At 19.7% G+C, this 21,601-nt stretch overlaps 1 protein-coding gene across 1 annotated transcript in view; it reads left to right on the forward strand.

The window, feature by feature from the left end:
* The window catches only part of LOC145293106 (dynein regulatory complex protein 9-like), a 1,598,532-nt gene that overhangs the window by 43,768 nt on the left and 1,533,163 nt on the right, over window positions 1–21,601 (forward strand). The window contains exon 2 of the mRNA XM_080139483.1: window positions 4,095–4,218. Within this exon, the coding sequence (XP_079995609.1) occupies window positions 4,095–4,218 (124 nt within the window). The remainder of the gene's footprint in view (window positions 1–4,094; window positions 4,219–21,601) is intronic.

Consider the following 21,601-nt stretch of genomic DNA (forward strand, 5'->3'; position numbering starts at 1 on the left):
GTAATAGTAATAACCAATAAAGTAAATTTGTTTTTTTTAAATAATAATAATAATGATAATGATAATAATGATAATAATAATGATAATGATAATAACAAAAATAATAATAATAATAATAATAATAATAATAATAATTTCAGTTAGAAGAGCTTACTTTGTTCGTTTTTTTAACTCCTCTGCCGATGTTGCTTTTAAAAAATGTACACAAAAACAGAAACATAAAACATCTAAATATATGAAAGACAATTCCTCGTTTAACCGTGAATTCAATTTTTAAATATAATAATAATAATGATGATGATGATGATGATGATGATGATGATGATAATAATAATAATAGTAATAATGATGATAATAATGATGATAATAATAATGATAATAATAATAATAATGATGATAATAATAATGATGAAAATAATAATAATGATAATAATAATAATAATAATAATAATAATGATAATAATAATAATAATGATGATAATAATAATGATGATGATGATGATGATGATGATAATAATAGTAATAATGATGATAATAATGATGATAATAATAATGATAATAATAATAATAATGATGATAATAATAATGATAATAATGATGATGATAATAATAATGATAATAATAATGATAATAATAATAATGATGAAAATAATAATAATAATAATAATAATAATGATAATAATAATGATGAAAATAATAATAATAATAATAATGATATAAATAATAATAATAATAATGATAATAATAATAATAATGATGATAATAATAATGATGAAAATAATAATAATAATAATAATAATAATAATAAAGATTATGGCACAATCACATCGACACACCAGTTCTCATTAAATCACCAAGTTAAGCAATGTTTAGCCTGGCCAGTACCATATGGATGATCATTTGGGAAGGCGAGGCGCACTATGTACTGCAAGATAAAATACCAGGTTGGGAAACTGACGCAGTCTATCCTTCTCTTGAGGGTAGATGGGTCTCTCTTAAGCTGTGGTAGGCTAGTGATGGTGTCACGATAAAAAATACCCTTGAGAGCTCTAGCAAAGCATCAAGTATTCAAATCTAAGTTCCTGGGGAAAATCAAATTCAGAAGCAGACACTAGTCACATGCGTATCCCATGTAATCTATATACCTATAAAAGTGTGTGTGTGTGTGTGTGTGTGTGTGTGTGTGCATTTCCCTACAAAATAACTCTGTCAATTTTCAGTCTAGAGACTCGAGATTTTACATAAGGAGTATTGAGATTTGGGAAAATCTTTTTAATTGGTTTTCGGCTACAAATTTGGCTGTCAAGGAGTTAAAGTTCAACGATTTGATCTTTGAAAACTCTACCAAACTCTTCTGCCAATTTTGGGTCTAAACACTTGAAATTTTAAATATCGGTTACTTGGACATGGATCAAGCTTTTTAATTTGATTTGAGCCCCAAAAAATAAATGTTAAGGGGTCAAAATTGGGGCCAAAGTTAAAAAAATTTGACCTTTGTGGTCTCTACCAAATTACTCAGCCAATTTCTGATCTAAACATTTGAAATTTATACATAACGGGTATTCAGACATGCGGCAAGCATTTTAATCAGTTTTGTGGCGAAAATTTGGCTGACAAAAAATTAAAGTTAAAAGAGTTGACCTTTGCAAATTCTACCAAATTCTTCCGACAATTTTTGGTCTAAAGACTTGAAATTTTAGATGTAGATAACTTGGACATGGATAAAACTTTATATTTTGATTTGAAACCAAAATAATAAATGTTAAGGGGTCAAAATTGGGGTCAAAGTTAAAAAAATTGACCTCTGCAATCTGTACAAAATTACTCAGACAAATTTTTGTCTAAACATTTGAAATCTTACATAAAGTGTATTCACACAGGGCAAGTTATGAAGAGTACATAGGGCCCGAGCAAAGCCGGACTGAACTGCTAGTAATAATAATAATCCAGGTATGTACGTTTCTTAGACATTACCCAATCTGAAAATAAAATAATTAATTTTAAATTATCAGGTACTTCAATTATTTACCCCCCCCCCCCCGACTATATAACTTTTTACACCCTAGGGGTAGATTTACCCCTAGTTGAGAACCTCTGGCCTAAATCATTCTTTGTCAGACGAATATTTTATTTTTATTTTTATTTATTTTTAAATTTTTTATTTTTCACCACAGACAAGACATAAAGAGACTACTGTGATTGTGGTCAGATGTGTAAGGTGAATAACAAGATGAGAACGGAATTTGGACAATGAGGGTGTTTGTTAGATATAAAATATAAAGGGCACACAATGAGGGTGTTTGTTAGATATAAAATATAAAGGGCACACAATGAGGGTGTTTGTTAGATATAAAATATAAAGGGCACACAATGAGGGTGTTTGTTAGATATAAAATATAAAGGGCACACAATGAGGGTGTTTGTTAGATATAAAATATAAAGGGCACACAAGAAGCCAAATATTTACAGTAGGGTTAGGGTTAGGTATATATATATTTTGTATTATTTAGATTATTTTTTTCATTTTGGATGTTATTCTCACAACGTTTTGGCCGATGTAACATCCAACTTTCTTTGGGCACACTCGAAATTCAAAAATCTCAAAAATCTTTATATTAAACTTGAGAATTTGCATGGAATTTTAAACAGAACCCTTTACTTAATTTACTGGGATAGCTTGTTCTCGATTCGTCAGCCATGACCAAGTAGAAGTCTTAAATAGTTTGTAATTGTATTCTTAACGTCACCTATATTGAGGATTTAACTTTCAATCCCCAGAAGACTGTCACTTAGAATTTATTATATTTTGCAACATTGTGCCACATGCCCATATTTGGCATAAAAATTTATGAGTTTGATAAAGCGCATCTGAAAAAGGTTGGAGGTTACACTGACCAAAACAGTTTAATTAATCCAAATAAAATATTTTATCCATCTTATGCCAGAAATAATTGCAACGTCCTTTTGCATGTGTGACATAGCACCTTCCAATTAATCCAGGTCGTCCTCAACGGTCGTATGTCAACATAAATATATAAAATGTGGGTGTCCTCAGGGGGTTGACCCTTGGACTTTTAGTATTCCTCATATTCATAAACGACTTCATGATGAAATTGTCTCCGAGATGGGTATATTTGCTGATAACACCACACTCTATGACAAACCCAAGGAGAAAACAAATGGAGACATATCTAAAGACATTACTGAAACTTTAAATTTTCACAGTGGAATGGGGACATAAGTGGATGATAACATTCAATTCTGACAAGACTAAGCTTCTTTCCTTTAATAATTACAAGAAACCTCAACCACTGTAAGCCACAGCTCATGATACACTAACTGAAAGCTCTTTATTTGAACTGATCAGCTTAATGGTTACAGGGAATTAGAACTGGAACAAATATATTGAGGATATTGTTAAGGCTGCTGCGAAAAAAGTGTGCTCTCTTTACTATGTTAGAAAGTTACTTATGCCTGAGAGTATCCTGGATCTCTACAAGATCACCATTCGCCCAGGCATGGAGTATTGTTGCCATATTTGAGCTGGGGCATCTGCTGCTAGTCCCTCACTTCTAAACAGGATTCAAAAAAGAGTCACCAACTTAATAGATCCTCACTGTCAACCAAACTCCAACCTCTGTCTCATTGATAAAATGTTGCATCCCAGTGCCTATTTTACAAGTATTTTAATGGAAAGTGCTCCGATGAACTCTAAGCCCTTGTACTGCCTCAACGTAAATACCCCTGACTAACCTAACAAGCAGCAAAGTCCCACCCCTTCACTGCTGAGATCCTAGATGTCGGAAAGTCTTCTACTCTAATAGTTTATTTCCTTAAATTGCTAGACTTTGGAATTACCTCCCTGTTTCTTGCTTTCCCGACTGTACTGACATGTAGAAGCTCAAAGGTAATGTGAACAAACATCTTGTTGCTTAACTTCCTGTATCCCTACAAATTTTGTCGCAAAATAGTTGCCCACTTACATTCAAGTGACACTGTGTTTTGGTGTAAAAAAGCAGTAAAAAAAAAAAAAATCCAAAATGAGTTCGTATTTGTAATCTCGTATTTGATTCAACTTTGTTTTCTCATTTCAGTGTTGCAGTGAACAGTTTGGAATCGATCTACCTTGTCACGGTGCTCTGCGACTGCGTGCATCAATTGGCAATTATTGGTCACATCATGCCGGTTTCATTGGAAGGGCGCCCCAGAGAAAAACAGGTTGGTTCCAACCTCTGCACGCACCTCTTCCTTCAACCTTACTCGCTCACTTCCTAACAAGGATTTCTTTCAGATCTTTCTACGGACTGACGGATATTTTAATCAACTTTCAATAAATGTAGGCAGAATTATTAGGCACCGCGCAGAGCAGTTGGATACAATCCAATCTTTCGTCATCATTAGTCAGTGGTTAAGATAATAACGTTTTCCTATTCATGGGGTTGGAGTATTCAATATTGGGGACAGAGTTACAAATTTAATCAATGTCGACCTGAAATTAAATTTCTATCGTTTGTTTAAACACTGATTAAATAAAAATATAAAGAAATAAATTTCTGTGTTGTTATATACTATGCATTATTGTTTCTAAAACAAGATATAATTTACCACCATAAAACCTTTTCTCTCCACTCTCTGTTTCATATATATATATATATATATATATATATGATGTAAAGTTTACAGTTTTTTTATATTTAAATTTCATTCAGAAAAATATAATTTTTCAAAACAAAAATTTACTATTTGAACAAAGAATACAGTTCAAAGTAATTTCCTTAATCCATGGATTTTCGATGTAGAAAAGTCATTAGCAAAATATTAAACCTGGTTTGATATGATTTTGCTATTCAGCACATACATAGAAAATATATTAAAGATTAAATCTTTTTAAGGGAAATAGAGAAAGAAAATAAGGGTTGAAACCAAAAGAAGGATATGAGATTTATAGAATAATAATCCTTGAATAGAATGGGACGATGTTATTAGGTTCCAGATTGGTTGAAGATTTCCCCATTGAAGGTAAATTTCAATTCTGTTGATGGAGCATCCACAGTAATAGGCAATAATCCTTTGGGAATGGAGAATTTTAGATTTATTTTGTCTTATTTTTTATTGGTAAAAATATTACCTCCCAAAAATACTTTGCAAAAATACTTTGATAAAACAAGATTCATTAATCTGTGATCTAATTCATCTCATTATATATATATATATATATATATATATATATATATATATATATATATATATATATATATATATATATATATATATATATATATATATAGTATACTTTATATCTTTAGCCAGCAAGTCATTTTCGAGGCACATTTGGCTGGATATGACGAAATTCTCTCTTTTTCTTATCTTTCTGCTTTATCTCTCGATTTGTCGAGCATTTCTCTTAGTCTCTGGTTGCAAATTGTGTAGTATGTAGCCAAGTGATTCCGTGTCGGCCATTTTCTCTCGAGCGCTTTTGATTCCCGAGTGTCATTAGGAGTAGTTATTTTTTAAGGGATTTTTTTTTCAGTTGTTTTTCTATAGATAATTTATTTTATTTCATTTTTACTTTTATTTGTTTAGTTTTATCTATTTTAATTGTCTGTCAGGGAGAAAAGGATAAGGAAAGGTTTTAGTAGAGTCTATTTTATATATATATACCAGCTGTACAAATTTACATGGTTGCGACACTGGACATACTAATGTTTTCGACAGTGTAAATTTGTTTATATTAATAACTTGCTCTCTTAATAACCTCACTCTTAATAACCTCATTAAATTCCTATTAAATTCACTATTGAATACCTTTAACCTGGTATATATATATATATATATATATATATATATATATATATATATATATATGTATATATATACAAACACTTAATAAAACGTTAAAAAACACTTTGAAATGAGTTAAAAACATATTTAATCTGAAAAGGAAACACTAGATAAGTGGATAGTCCTTAATCCGCAGAGTTTCGAAGAAATACTTTCCTTCTCATCAGAGGGTAGGAATTAGTAAAATGCGGGATCGGATTTTGCATGCAAAAGTATTTGATGAAACAATAAGTAAGTCAAAGATCTTACTTGATAACAAAAAAGTGAAGCAGAGGGATTATGGTGAAGAAAAAGGTGATTACACGTGAATATATATATATATATATATATATATATATATATATATATATATATATATATATATATATATATATATATATATATATATCATGGACTCTCCCGTCGATACAACGTATGAGGTTCGGACAACCCACATTTTAAAATTCATTTATGTTTTTGCTTCTGATGACTTTTCAGTCTAGTAAAAGACCTGCAAACAACGTCGTATATATAGAACATGAGTGTGAATTAGCAGCTATATATATATATATATATATATATATATATATATATATATATAAACTTTTATTTGAGTGAAAAGTTGAAAAACTATGAAAAAATAGAGTCGGACAATGGGTAGGTGAAAGTAAAACAGACCAGAAATCAGAAACACAAACAAAACATAAGAACAACAATAACTGTCGTACGGGTTACAAGTTATGCCTTCCAATCCACGGCCAAATAAGGTCGTTCGGTCTGTGAATACAGTTTGGAAGTTTACTGACAGCATTAGCAGGACAGAGGAGAGGGAGAGGGTTAATCACCATTGTGCATGCCAATTTTACCCTAGAAGATTCCTTTCGTTTCTGTTTCTTGTTTCTACATCTAAAATTAAAAAAATAACTAATCTACATCTAAAATCAAAAAAAACAAACTAATCTACATCTAAAATTAAAAAATAACTAATCTACATCTAAAATTAAAAAAACTAATCTACATCTAAAATTAAAAAATAACTAATCTACATCTAAAATTAAAAAATAACTAATCTACATCTAAAATTAAAAAATAACTAATCTACATCTAAAATTAAAAAATAACTAATCTACATCTAAAATTAAAAAAACTAATCTACATCTAAAATTAAAAAATAACTAATCTACATCTAAAATTAAAAAAACTAATCTACATCTAAAATTAAAAAATAACTAATCTACATCTAAAATTAAAAAAAAACTAATCTACATCTAAAATTAAAAAATAACTAATCTACATCTAAAATTAAAAAATAACTAATCTACATCTAAAATTAAAAAATAACTAATCTACATCTAAAATTAAAAAAACTAATCTACATCTAAAATTAAAAAATAACTAATCTACATCTAAAATTAAAAAAACTAATCTACATCTAAAATTAAAATAACTAATCTACATCTAAAATTAAAAAATAAACTAATCTACATCTAAAATTAAAAAAAACAAACTAATCTACATCTAAAATTAAAAAAACAAACTAATCTACATCTAAAATTAAAAAAAACTAATCTACATCTAAAATTAAAAAAAAACTAATCTACATCTAAAATTAAAAAAAACTAATCTACATCTAAAATTAAAAAAAACTAATCTACATCTAAAATTAAAAAAAAACTAATCTACATCTAAAATTAAAAAATAACTAATCTACATCTAAAATTAAAAAAAAAAACTAATCTACATCTAAAATTAAAAAAAAACTAATCTACATCTAAAATTAAAAAATAACTAATCTACATCTAAAATTAAAAAAACAAACTAATCTACATCTAAAATTAAAAAAACAAACTAATCTACATCTAAAATTAAAAAAATAACTAATCTACATCTAAAATTAAAAAATAACTAATCTACATCTAAAATTAAAAAAAAACTAATCTACATCTAAAACTAAAAAAAAACTAATCTACATCTAAAAGTAAAAGAAAAACAAACTAATCTACATCTAAAATTAAAAAAACTAATCTACATCTAAAATTAAAATAACTAATCTACATCTAAAATTAAAAAATAAACTAATCTACATCTAAAATTAAAAAAAACTAATCTACATCTAAAATTAAAAAAAACAAACTAATCTACATCTAAAATTAAAAAAACAAACTAATCTACATCTAAAATTAAAAAAAACTAATCTACATCTAAAAAGTAAAAATAACTAATCTACATCTAAAATTAAAAAAAAACTACTCTACATCTAAAATAAAAAAAAAACTAATCTACATCTAAAATTAAAAAAAACTAATCTACATCTAAAATCAAAAAAAACTAATCTACATCTAAAATTAAAAAAAACTAATCTACATCTAAAATTAAAAAATAACTAATCTACATCTAAAATTAAAAAAAAAAACTAATCTACATCTAAAATTAAAAAAAAACTAATCTACATCTAAAATTAAAAAAAAAAAATCTACATCTAAAATTAAAAAAACAAACTAATCTACATCTAAAATTAAAAAAACTAATCTACATCTAAAATGTAAAAATAACTAATCTACATCTAAAATTAAAAAAACAAACTAATCTACATCTAAAATTAAAAAAAACTAATCTACATCTAAAATTAAAAAAAAAACTAATCTACATCTAAAATTAACAAAAACTAATCTACATCTAAAATTAAAAAAAAACTAATCTACATCTAAAATGTAAAAACAACTAATCTACATCTAAAATTAAAAAAAAAACTAATCTACATCTAAAATTAAAAAAAAATAATCTACATCTAACATTAAAAAATAACTAATCTACATCTAAAATTAAAAAAATAAACTAATCTACATCCAAAATTAAAAAATAACTAATCTACATCTAAAATTAAAAAAAAAACTAATCTACATCTAAAATTAAAAAAAAATAATCTACATCTAAAATTAAAAAAACTAATCTACATCTAAAATTAAAAAAACTAATCTACATCTAAAATTAAAAAAAACAAACTAATCTACATCTAAAATTAAAAAAAACTAATCTACATCTAAAATTAAAAAAAACTAATCTAGATCTAAAATTAAAAAAAAATAATCTACATCTAAAATTAAAAAAAACTAATCTATATCTAAAATTAAAAAAACTAATCTACATCTAAAATTAAAAAATAACTAATCTACATCTAAAATTAAAAAAACTAATCTACATCTAAAATTAAAAAATAACTAATCTACATCTAAAATTAAAAAATAACTAATCTACATCTAAAATTAAAAAATAACTAATCTACATCTAAAATTAAAAAATAACTAATCTACATCTAAAATTAAAAAAACTAATCTACATCTAAAATTAAAAAATAACTAATCTACATCTAAAATTAAAAAAACTAATCTACATCTAAAATTAAAAAATAACTAATCTACATCTAAAATTAAAAAAAAACTAATCTACATCTAAAATTAAAAAATAACTAATCTACATCTAAAATTAAAAAATAACTAATCTACATCTAAAATTAAAAAATAACTAATCTACATCTAAAATTAAAAAAACTAATCTACATCTAAAATTAAAAAATAACTAATCTACATCTAAAATTAAAAAAACTAATCTACATCTAAAATTAAAATAACTAATCTACATCTAAAATTAAAAAATAAACTAATCTACATCTAAAATTAAAAAAAACAAACTAATCTACATCTAAAATTAAAAAAACAAACTAATCTACATCTAAAATTAAAAAAAACTAATCTACATCTAAAATTAAAAAAAAACTAATCTACATCTAAAATTAAAAAAAACTAATCTACATCTAAAATTAAAAAAAACTAATCTACATCTAAAATTAAAAAAAAACTAATCTACATCTAAAATTAAAAAATAACTAATCTACATCTAAAATTAAAAAAAAAAACTAATCTACATCTAAAATTAAAAAAAACTAATCTACATCTAAAATTAAAAAATAACTAATCTACATCTAAAATTAAAAAAACAAACTAATCTACATCTAAAATTAAAAAAACAAACTAATCTACATCTAAAATTAAAAAAATAACTAATCTACATCTAAAATTAAAAAATAACTAATCTACATCTAAAATTAAAAAAAAACTAATCTACATCTAAAACTAAAAAAAAACTAATCTACATCTAAAAGTAAAAGAAAAACAAACTAATCTACATCTAAAATTAAAAAAACTAATCTACATCTAAAATTAAAAAATAACTAATCTACATCTAAAATTAAAAAAACTAATCTACATCTAAAATTAAAATAACTAATCTACATCTAAAATTAAAAAATAAACTAATCTACATCTAAAATTAAAAAAAACTAATCTACATCTAAAATTAAAAAAAACAAACTAATCTACATCTAAAATTAAAAAAACAAACTAATCTACATCTAAAATTAAAAAAAACTAATCTACATCTAAAAAGTAAAAATAACTAATCTACATCTAAAATTAAAAAAAAACTACTCTACATCTAAAATAAAAAAAAAACTAATCTACATCTAAAATTAAAAAAAACTAATCTACATCTAAAATCAAAAAAAACTAATCTACATCTAAAATTAAAAAAAACTAATCTACATCTAAAATTAAAAAATAACTAATCTACATCTAAAATTAAAAAAAAAAACTAATCTACATCTAAAATTAAAAAAAAACTAATCTACATCTAAAATTAAAAAAAAAAAATCTACATCTAAAATTAAAAAAACAAACTAATCTACATCTAAAATTAAAAAAACTAATCTACATCTAAAATGTAAAAATAACTAATCTACATCTAAAATTAAAAAAACAAACTAATCTACATCTAAAATTAAAAAAAACTAATCTACATCTAAAATTAAAAAAAAAACTAATCTACATCTAAAATTAACAAAAACTAATCTACATCTAAAATTAAAAAAAAACTAATCTACATCTAAAATGTAAAAACAACTAATCTACATCTAAAATTAAAAAAAAAACTAATCTACATCTAAAATTAAAAAAAAATAATCTACATCTAACATTAAAAAATAACTAATCTACATCTAAAATTAAAAAAATAAACTAATCTACATCCAAAATTAAAAAATAACTAATCTACATCTAAAATTAAAAAAAAAACTAATCTACATCTAAAATTAAAAAAAAATAATCTACATCTAAAATTAAAAAAACTAATCTACATCTAAAATTAAAAAAACTAATCTACATCTAAAATTAAAAAAAACAAACTAATCTACATCTAAAATTAAAAAAAACTAATCTACATCTAAAATTAAAAAAAACTAATCTAGATCTAAAATTAAAAAAAAATAATCTACATCTAAAATTAAAAAAAACTAATCTATATCTAAAATTAAAAAAAAACTAATCTACATCTAAAATTAAAAAATAACTAATCTACATCTAAAATTAAAAAAAAAAACTAATCTACATCTAAAATTAAAAAAAATTATCTACATCTAAACTTAAAAAATAAAACTAATCTACATCTAAAATTAAAAAAAAACTAATCTACATCTAAAATAAAAAAAAAACTAATCTACATCTAAAATTAAAAACAAACTAATCTACATCTACAATTAAAAAAAAACTAATCTACATTTAAAATTAAAAAATAACTAATCTACATCTAAAATTAAAAAAAAACTAATCTACATCTAAAATTAAACAAATAACTAATCTACATCTAAAATTAAAAAAATAAACTAATCTACATCTAAAATTAAAAAAAAACTAATCTACATCTAAAATTAAAAAAAACTAATCTACATCTAAAATTAAAAAAACTAATCTACATCTAAAATTAAAAAAAAAACTAATCTACATCTAAAATTAAAAAAATCTAATCTACATCTAAAATTAAAAAATAACTAATCTACATCTAAAATTAAAAAAAAACTAATCTACATCTAAAATTAAAAAAAAACTAATCTACATCTAAAATTAAAAAAACTAATCTACATCTAAAATTAAAAAATAACTAATCTACATCTAAAATTAAAAAATAACTAATCTACATCTAAAATTAAAAAATAACTAATCTACATCTAAAATTAAAAAATAACTAATCTACATCTAAAATTAAAAAAAAACTAATCTACATCTAAAATTAAAAAAAACTAATCTACATCTAAAATTAAAAAAAACTAATCTACATCTAAAATTAAAAAAAAACTAATCTACATCTAAAATTAAAAAATAACTAATCTACATCTAAAATTAAAAAAAAAAACTAATCTACATCTAAAATTAAAAAAAAACTAATCTACATCTAAAATTAAAAAATAACTAATCTACATCTAAAATTAAAAAAACAAACTAATCTACATCTAAAATTAAAAAAACAAACTAATCTACATCTAAAATTAAAAAATAACTAATCTACATCTAAAATTAAAAAAAAACTAATCTACATCTAAAATTAAAAAAAAACTAATCTACATCTAAAATTAAAAAAACTAATCTACATCTAAAATTAAAAAATAACTAATCTACATCTAAAATTAAAAAATAACTAATCTACATCTAAAATTAAAAAATAACTAATCTACATCTAAAATTAAAAAATAACTAATCTACATCTAAAATTAAAAAAAAACTAATCTACATCTAAAATTAAAAAAAACTAATCTACATCTAAAATTAAAAAAAACTAATCTACATCTAAAATTAAAAAAAAACTAATCTACATCTAAAATTAAAAAATAACTAATCTACATCTAAAATTAAAAAAAAAAACTAATCTACATCTAAAATTAAAAAAAAACTAATCTACATCTAAAATTAAAAAATAACTAATCTACATCTAAAATTAAAAAATAACTAATCTACATCTAAAATGTAAAAATAACTAATCTACATCTAAAATTAAAAAAACAAACTAATCTACATCTAAAATTAAAAAAAACTAATCTACATCTAAAATTAAAAAAAAAACTAATCTACATCTAAAATTAACAAAAACTAATCTACATCTAAAATTAAAAAAAAACTAATCTACATCTAAAATGTAAAAACAACTAATCTACATCTAAAATTAAAAAAAAATAATCTACATCTAACATTAAAAAATAACTAATCTACATCTAAAATTAAAAAAATAAACTAATCTACATCCAAAATTAAAAAATAACTAATCTACATCTAAAATTAAAAAAAAAACTAATCTACATCTAAAATTAAAAAAAAATAATCTACATCTAAAATTAAAAAAACTAATCTACATCTAAAATTAAAAAAACTAATCTACATCTAAAATTAAAAAAAACAAACTAATCTACATCTAAAATTAAAAAAAACTAATCTACATCTAAAATTAAAAAAAACTAATCTAGATCTAAAATTAAAAAAAAATAATCTACATCTAAAATTAAAAAAAACTAATCTATATCTAAAATTAAAAAAAAACTAATCTACATCTAAAATTAAAAAATAACTAATCTACATCTAAAAAAAAAAAAAAAAACTAATCTACATCTAAAATTAAAAAAAATTATCTACATCTAAACTTAAAAAATAAAACTAATCTACATCTAAAATTAAAAAAAAACTAATCTACATCTAAAATAAAAAAAAACTAATCTACATCTAAAATTAAAAACAAACTAATCTACATCTACAATTAAAAAAAAACTAATCTACATTTAAAATTAAAAAATAACTAATCTACATCTAAAATTAAAAAAAAACTAATCTACATCTAAAATTAAACAAATAACTAATCTACATCTAAAATTAAAAAAATAAACTAATCTACATCTAAAATTAAAAAAAAACTAATCTACATCTAAAATTAAAAAAAAACTAATCTACATCTAAAATTAAAAAAAACTAATCTACATCTAAAATTAAAAAAACTAATCTACATCTAAAATTAAAAAAAAAACTAATCTACATCTAAAATTAAAAAAATCTAATCTACATCTAAAATTAAAAAATAACTAATCTACATCTAAAATTAAAAAAAAACTAATCTACATCTAAAATTAAAAAAAAACTAATCTACATCTAAAATTAAAAAAACTAATCTACATCTAAAATTAAAAAATAACTAATCTACATCTAAAATTAAAAAATAACTAATCTACATCTAAAATTAAAAAATAACTAATCTACATCTAAAATTAAAAAATAACTAATCTACATCTAAAATTAAAAAAAAACTAATCTACATCTAAAATTAAAAAAAACTAATCTACATCTAAAATTAAAAAAAACTAATCTACATCTAAAATTAAAAAAAAACTAATCTACATCTAAAATTAAAAAATAACTAATCTACATCTAAAATTAAAAAAAAAAACTAATCTACATCTAAAATTAAAAAAAAACTAATCTACATCTAAAATTAAAAAATAACTAATCTACATCTAAAATTAAAAAAACAAACTAATCTACATCTAAAATTAAAAAAACAAACTAATCTACATCTAAAATTAAAAAATAACTAATCTACATCTAAAATTAAAAAAAAACTAATCTACATCTAAAATTAAAAAAAAACTAATCTACATCTAAAATTAAAAAAACTAATCTACATCTAAAATTAAAAAATAACTAATCTACATCTAAAATTAAAAAATAACTAATCTACATCTAAAATTAAAAAATAACTAATCTACATCTAAAATTAAAAAATAACTAATCTACATCTAAAATTAAAAAAAAACTAATCTACATCTAAAATTAAAAAAAACTAATCTACATCTAAAATTAAAAAAAACTAATCTACATCTAAAATTAAAAAAAAACTAATCTACATCTAAAATTAAAAAATAACTAATCTACATCTAAAATTAAAAAAAAAAACTAATCTACATCTAAAATTAAAAAAAAACTAATCTACATCTAAAATTAAAAAATAACTAATCTACATCTAAAATTAAAAAAACAAACTAATCTACATCTAAAATTAAAAAAACAAACTAATCTACATCTAAAATTAAAATAATAACTAATCTACATCTAAAATTAAAAAATAACTAATCTACATCTAAAATTAAAAAAAAACTAATCTACATCTAAAACTAAAAAAAAACTAATCTACATCTAAAAGTAAAAAAAAAACAAACTAATCTACATCTAAAATTAAAAAAACTAATCTACATCTAAAATTAAAAAATAACTAATCTACATCTAAAATTAAAAAAACTAATCTACATCTAAAATTAAAATAACTAATCTACATCTAAAATTAAAAAATAAACTAATCTACATCTAAAATTAAAAAAAACTAATCTACATCTAAAATTAAAAAAAAAACAAACTAATCTACATCTAAAATTAAAAAAACAAACTAATCTACATCTAAAATTAAAAAAAACTAATCTACATCTAAAATGTAAAAATAACTAATCTACATCTAAAATTAAAAAAAAACTACTCTACATCTAAAATTAAAAAAAACTAATCTACATCTAAAATTAAAAAAAACTAATCTACATCTAAAATCAAAAAAAACTAATCTACATCTAAAATTAAAAAAAACTAATCTACATCTAAAATTAAAAAATAACTAATCTACATCTAAAATGTAAAAATAACTAATCTACATCTAAAATTAAAAAAAAAAAATCTACATCTAAAATTAAAAAAACAAACTAATCTACATCTAAAATTAAAAAAACTAATCTACATCTAAAATGTAAAAATAACTAATCTACATCTAAAATTAAAAAAACAAACTAATCTACATCTAAAATTAAAAAAAACTAATCTACATCTAAAATTAAAAAAAAACTAATCTACATCTAAAATTAACAAAAACTAATCTACATCTAAAATTAAAAAAAAACTAATCTACATCTAAAATGTAAAAACAACTAATCTACATCTAAAATTAAAAAAAAAACTAATCTACATCTAAAATTAAAAAAAAATAATCTACATCTAACATTAAAAAATAACTAATCTACATCTAAAATTAAAAAAATAAACTAATCTACATCCAAAATTAAAAAATAACTAATCTACATCTAAAATTAAAAAAAAAACTAATCTACATCTAAAATTAAAAAAAAATAATCTACATCTAAAATTAAAAAAACTAATCTACATCTAAAATTAAAAAAACTAATCTACATCTAAAATTAAAAAAAACAAACTAATCTACATCTAAAATTAAAAAAAACTAATCTACATCTAAAATTAAAAAAAACTAATCTAGATCTAAAATTAAAAAAAAATAATCTACATCTAAAATTAAAAAAAACTAATCTATATCTAAAATTAAAAAAAAACTAATCTACATCTAAAATTAAAAAATAACTAATCTACATCTAAAATTAAAAAAAAAAACTAATCTACATCTAAAATTAAAAAAAATTATCTACATCTAAACTTAAAAAATAAAACTAATCTACATCTAAAATTAAAAAAAAACTAATCTACATCTAAAATAAAAAAAAAACTAATCTACATCTAAAATTAAAAACAAACTAATCTACATCTACAATTAAAAAAAAACTAATCTACATTTAAAATTAAAAAATAACTAATCTACATCTAAAATTAAAAAAACTAATCTACATCTAAAATTAAACAAATAACTAATCTACATCTAAAATTAAAAAAATAAACTAATCTACATCTAAAATTAAAAAAAAACTAATCTACATCTAAAATTAAAAAAAAACTAATCTACATCTAAAATTAAAAAAAACTAATCTACATCTAAAATTAAAAAAACTAATCTACATCTAAAATTAAAAAAAAAACTAATCTACATCTAAAATTAAAAAAATCTAATCTACATCTAAAATTAAAAAATAACTAATCTACATCTAAAATTAAAAAAAAACTAATCTACATCTAAAATTAAAAAAAAAACTAATCTACATCTAAAATTAAAAAAACTAATCTACATCTAAAATTAAAAAATAACTAATCTACATCTAAAATTAAAAAATAACTAATCTACATCTAAAATTAAAAAATAACTAATCTACATCTAAAATTAAAAAATAACTAATCTACATCTAAAATTAAAAAATAACTAATCTACATCTAAAATTAAAAAAAAACTAATCTACATCTAAAATTAAAAAAAAAAACTAATCTACATCTAAAATTAAAAAAAACTAATCTACATCTAAAATTTAAAAAATCTAATCTACATCTAAAATTAAAAAAAAACTAATCTACATCTAAAATTAAAAAAACTAATCTACATCTAAAATTAAAAAATAACTAATCTACATGTAAAATTAAAAAAAAAACTAATCTACATCTAAAATTAAAAAAAAACTAATCTACATCTAAAATTAAAAAAACTAATCTACATCTAAAATTAAAAAAATCTAATCTACATCTAAAATTAAAAATAACTAATCTACATCTAAAATTAAAAAATAACTAATCTACATCTAAAATTAAAAAAAAACTAATCTACATCTAAAATTAAAAAAAACTAATCTACATCTAAAATTAAAAAAAAACTAATCTACATCTAAAATTAAAAAAAAACTAATCTACATCTAAAATTAAAAAAACTAATCTACATCTAAAATTAAAAAAAAACTAATCTACATCTAAAATTAAAAAAAACTAATCTACATCTAAAATTTTGAAAAAAGCTAATCTACATCTAAAATTAAAAAAAAACTAATCTACATCTAAAATTTTGAAAAAAGCTAATCTACATCTAAAATTAAAAAAAAACTAATTTACATCTAAAATTAAAAAAAAACTAATCTACATCTAAAATTTAAAAAAACTAATCTACATCTAAAATTAAAAAAACTAATCTACATCTAAAATTAAAAAAACTAATCTACATCTAAAATTAAAAAAAACTAATCTACATCTAAAATTAAAAAAAACTAATCTACATCTAAAATTTTGAAAAAAGCTAATCTACATCTAAAATTAAAAAAAAACTAATCTACATCTAAAATTTAAAAAATCTAATCTACATCTAAAATTAAAAAAAAATTATCTACATCTAAAATTAAAAAAAAACTAATCTACATCTAAAATTTAAAAAATCTAATCTACATCTAAAATTAAAAAATAACTAATCTACATCTAAAATTAAAAAAAAACTAATCTACATCTAAAATTAAAAAAAAACTAATCTACATCTAAAATTAAAAAAAAACTAATCTACATCTAAAATTTAAAAAAAACTAATCTACATCTAAAATTAAAAAAAAACTAATCTACATCTAAAATTTAAAAAATCTAATCTACATCTAAAATTAAAAAAAAACTAATCTACATCTAAAATTAAAAAAAAAATAATCTACATCTAAAATTTAAAAAAAACTAATCTACATCTAAAATTAAAAAAAAACTAATCTACATTTAAAATTAAAAAAAAACTAATCTACATCTAAAATTTAAAAAAACTAATCTACATTGTAAATTAAAAAATAACTAATCTACATCTAAAATTAAAAAAAACTAATCTACATTGTAAATTAAAAAATAACTAATCTACATCTAAAATTAAAAAAAAGCTAATCTACATCTAAAATTAAAAAAATCTAATCTACATCTAAAATTAAAAAAAAAACTAATCTACATCTAAAATTAAAAAAAACTAATCTACATCTAAAATTTAAAAAAACTAATCTACATCTAAAATTAAAAAAAACTAATCTACATCTAAAATTTAAAAAATCTAATCTACATCTAAAATTAAAAAAAAATTATCTACATCTAAAATTAAAAAAAAACTAATCTACATCTAAAATTTAAAAAATCTAATCTACATCTAAAATTAAAAAATAACTAATCTACATCTAAAATTAAAAAAAAACTAATCTACATCTAAAATTAAAAAAAAACTAATCTACATCTAAAATTAAAAAAAAACTAATCTACATCTAAAATTTAAAAAAAACTAATCTACATCTAAAATTAAAAAAAAACTAATCTACATCTAAAATTTAAAAAATCTAATCTACATCTAAAATTAAAAAAAAAACTAATCTACATCTAAAATTAAAAAAAAACTAATCTACATTTAAAATTAAAAAAAAACTAATCTACATCTAAAATTTAAAAAAACTAATCTACATTGTAAATTAAAAAATAACTAATCTACATCTAAAATTAAAAAAAACTAATCTACATTGTAAATTAAAAAATAACTAATCTACATCTAAAATTAAAAAAAAGCTAATCTACATCTAAAATTAAAAAAATCTAATCTACATCTAAAATTAAAAAAAAAACTAATCTACATCTAAAATTAAAAAAAACTAATCTACATCTAAAATTTAAAAAAACTAATCTACATCTAAAATTAAAAAAAACTAATCTACATCTAAAATTAAAAAAAAAACTAATCTACATTTAAAATTAAAAAAAAACTAATCTACATCTAAAATTAAAAAAACTAATCTACATCTAAAATTAAAAAAACTAATCTACATCTAAAATTAAAAAAAACTAATCTACATCTAAAATTAAAAAAAAAACTAATCTACATCTAAAATTAAAAAAAACTAATCTACATCTAAAATTAAAAAAAACTAATCTACATCTAAAATGTAAAAATAACTAATCTACATCTAAAATTAAAAAAAAAACTAATCTACATCTAAAATTAAAAAAACTAATCTACATCTAAAATTAAAAAAAAATAATCTACATCTAACATTAAAAAATTACTAATCTATATCTAAAATTAAAAAAATAAACTAATCTACATCTAAAATTAAAAAATAACTAATCTACATCTAAAATTAAAAAAAAAACTAATCTACATCTAAAATTAAAAAAAAATAATCTACATCTAAAATTAAAAAAAACTAATCTACATCTAAAATTAAAAAAACTAATCTACATCTAAAATTAAAAAAAACAAACTAATCTACATCTAAAATAAAAAAAAACTAATCTACATCAAAAATTAAAAAAAAATAATCTAGATCTAAAATTAAAAAAAAATAATCTACATCTAAAATTAAAAAAAACTAATCTACATCTAAAATTAAAAAAAAACTAATCTACATCTAAAATTAAAAAAAACTAATCTACATCTAAAATTAAAAAAAACTAATCTACATCTAAAATTAAAAAAATCTAATCTACATCTAAAATTAAAAAAATAACTAATCTACATCTAAATTTAAAAAAAAAACTAACCTACATCTAAAATTAAAAAAAAACTAATCTTCATCTAAAATTAAAAAATAACTAATCTACATCTAAAATTTAAAAAATCTAATCTACATCTAAAATAAAAAAAAAACTAATCTACATCTAAAATTAAAAAAAAACTAATCTACATCTAAAATTAAAAAAAAACTAATCTACATCTAAAATTAAAAATAACTAATCTACATCTAAAATTAAAAAAACTAATCTACATCTAAAATTAAAAAAAAACTAATCTACATCTAAAATTAAAAAAAAAACTAATCTCCATCTAAAATTAAAAAATCTAATCTACATCTAAAATTTAAAAAAAACTTTTCTACATCTAAAATTAAAAAAAAACTAATCTACATCTAAAATTAAAAAAAAACTCATCTACATCTAAAATTAAAAACACTAATCTACATCTAAAATTAAAAAAAAACTAATCTACATCTAAAATTAAAAAAAACTAATCTACATCTAAAATTTTGAAAAAAGCTAATCTACATCTAAAATTAAAAAAAACTAATCTACATCTAAAATTAAAAAAAAACTAATCTACATCTAAAATTAAAAAAAAACTAATCTACATCTAAAATTAAAAAAAACTAATCTACATCTAAAATTAAAAAAAAACTAATCTACATCTAAAATTAAAAAAAAACTAATCTACATCTAAAATTAAAAAAACTAATCTACATCTAAAATTAAAAAAAAACTAATCTACATCTAAAATTAAAAAAAACTAACCTACATCTAAAATTTTGAAAAAAGCTAATCTACATCTAAAATTAAAAAAAAACTAATCTACATCTAAAATTTTGAAAAAAGCTAATCTACATCTAAAATTAAAAAAAAACTAATCTACATCTAAAATTAAAAAAAAACTAATCTACATCTAAAATTTAAAAAAAACTAATCTACATCTAAAATTAAAAAAACTAATCTACATCTAAAATTAAAAAAACTAATCTACATCTAAAATTAAAAAAAAACTAATCTACATCTAAAATTAAAAAAACTAATCTACATCTAAAATTTTGAAAAAAGCTAATCTACATCTAAAATTAAAAAAAAACTAATCTACATCTAAAATTTAAAAAATCTAATCTACATCTAAAATTAAAAAAAAATTATCTACATCTAAAATTAAAAAAAAACTAATCTACATCTAAAATTTAAAAAATCTAATCTACATCTAAAATTAAAAAATAACTAATCTACATCTAAAATTAAAAAAAAACTAATTTACATCTAAAATTAAAAAAAAACTAATCTACATCTAAAATTAAAAAAAAACTAATCTACATCTAAAATTTAAAAAAAACTAATCTACATCTAAAATTAAAAAAAAACTAATCTACATCTAAAATTTAAAAAAAACTAATCTACATCTAAAATTAAAAAAAAACTAATCTACATTTAAAATTAAAAAAAAAACTAATCTACATCTAAAATTTTAAAAAACTAATCTACATTGTAAATTAAAAAATAACTAATCTACATCTAAAATGAAAAAAAAACTAATCTACATTGTAAATTAAAAAATAACTAATCTACATCTAAAATTAAAAAAACTAATCTACATTATAAATTAAAAAATAACTAATCTACATCTAAAATTAAAAAAAAGCTAATCTACATTTAAAATTAAAAAAATCTAATCTACATCTAAAATTAAAAAA

This window comes from Euprymna scolopes, chromosome 14 (assembly GCF_053919585.1).
Source record: "Euprymna scolopes isolate OS-2025 chromosome 14, ASM5391958v1, whole genome shotgun sequence".
Lineage (NCBI taxonomy): Eukaryota > Metazoa > Mollusca > Cephalopoda > Sepiida > Sepiolidae > Euprymna > Euprymna scolopes.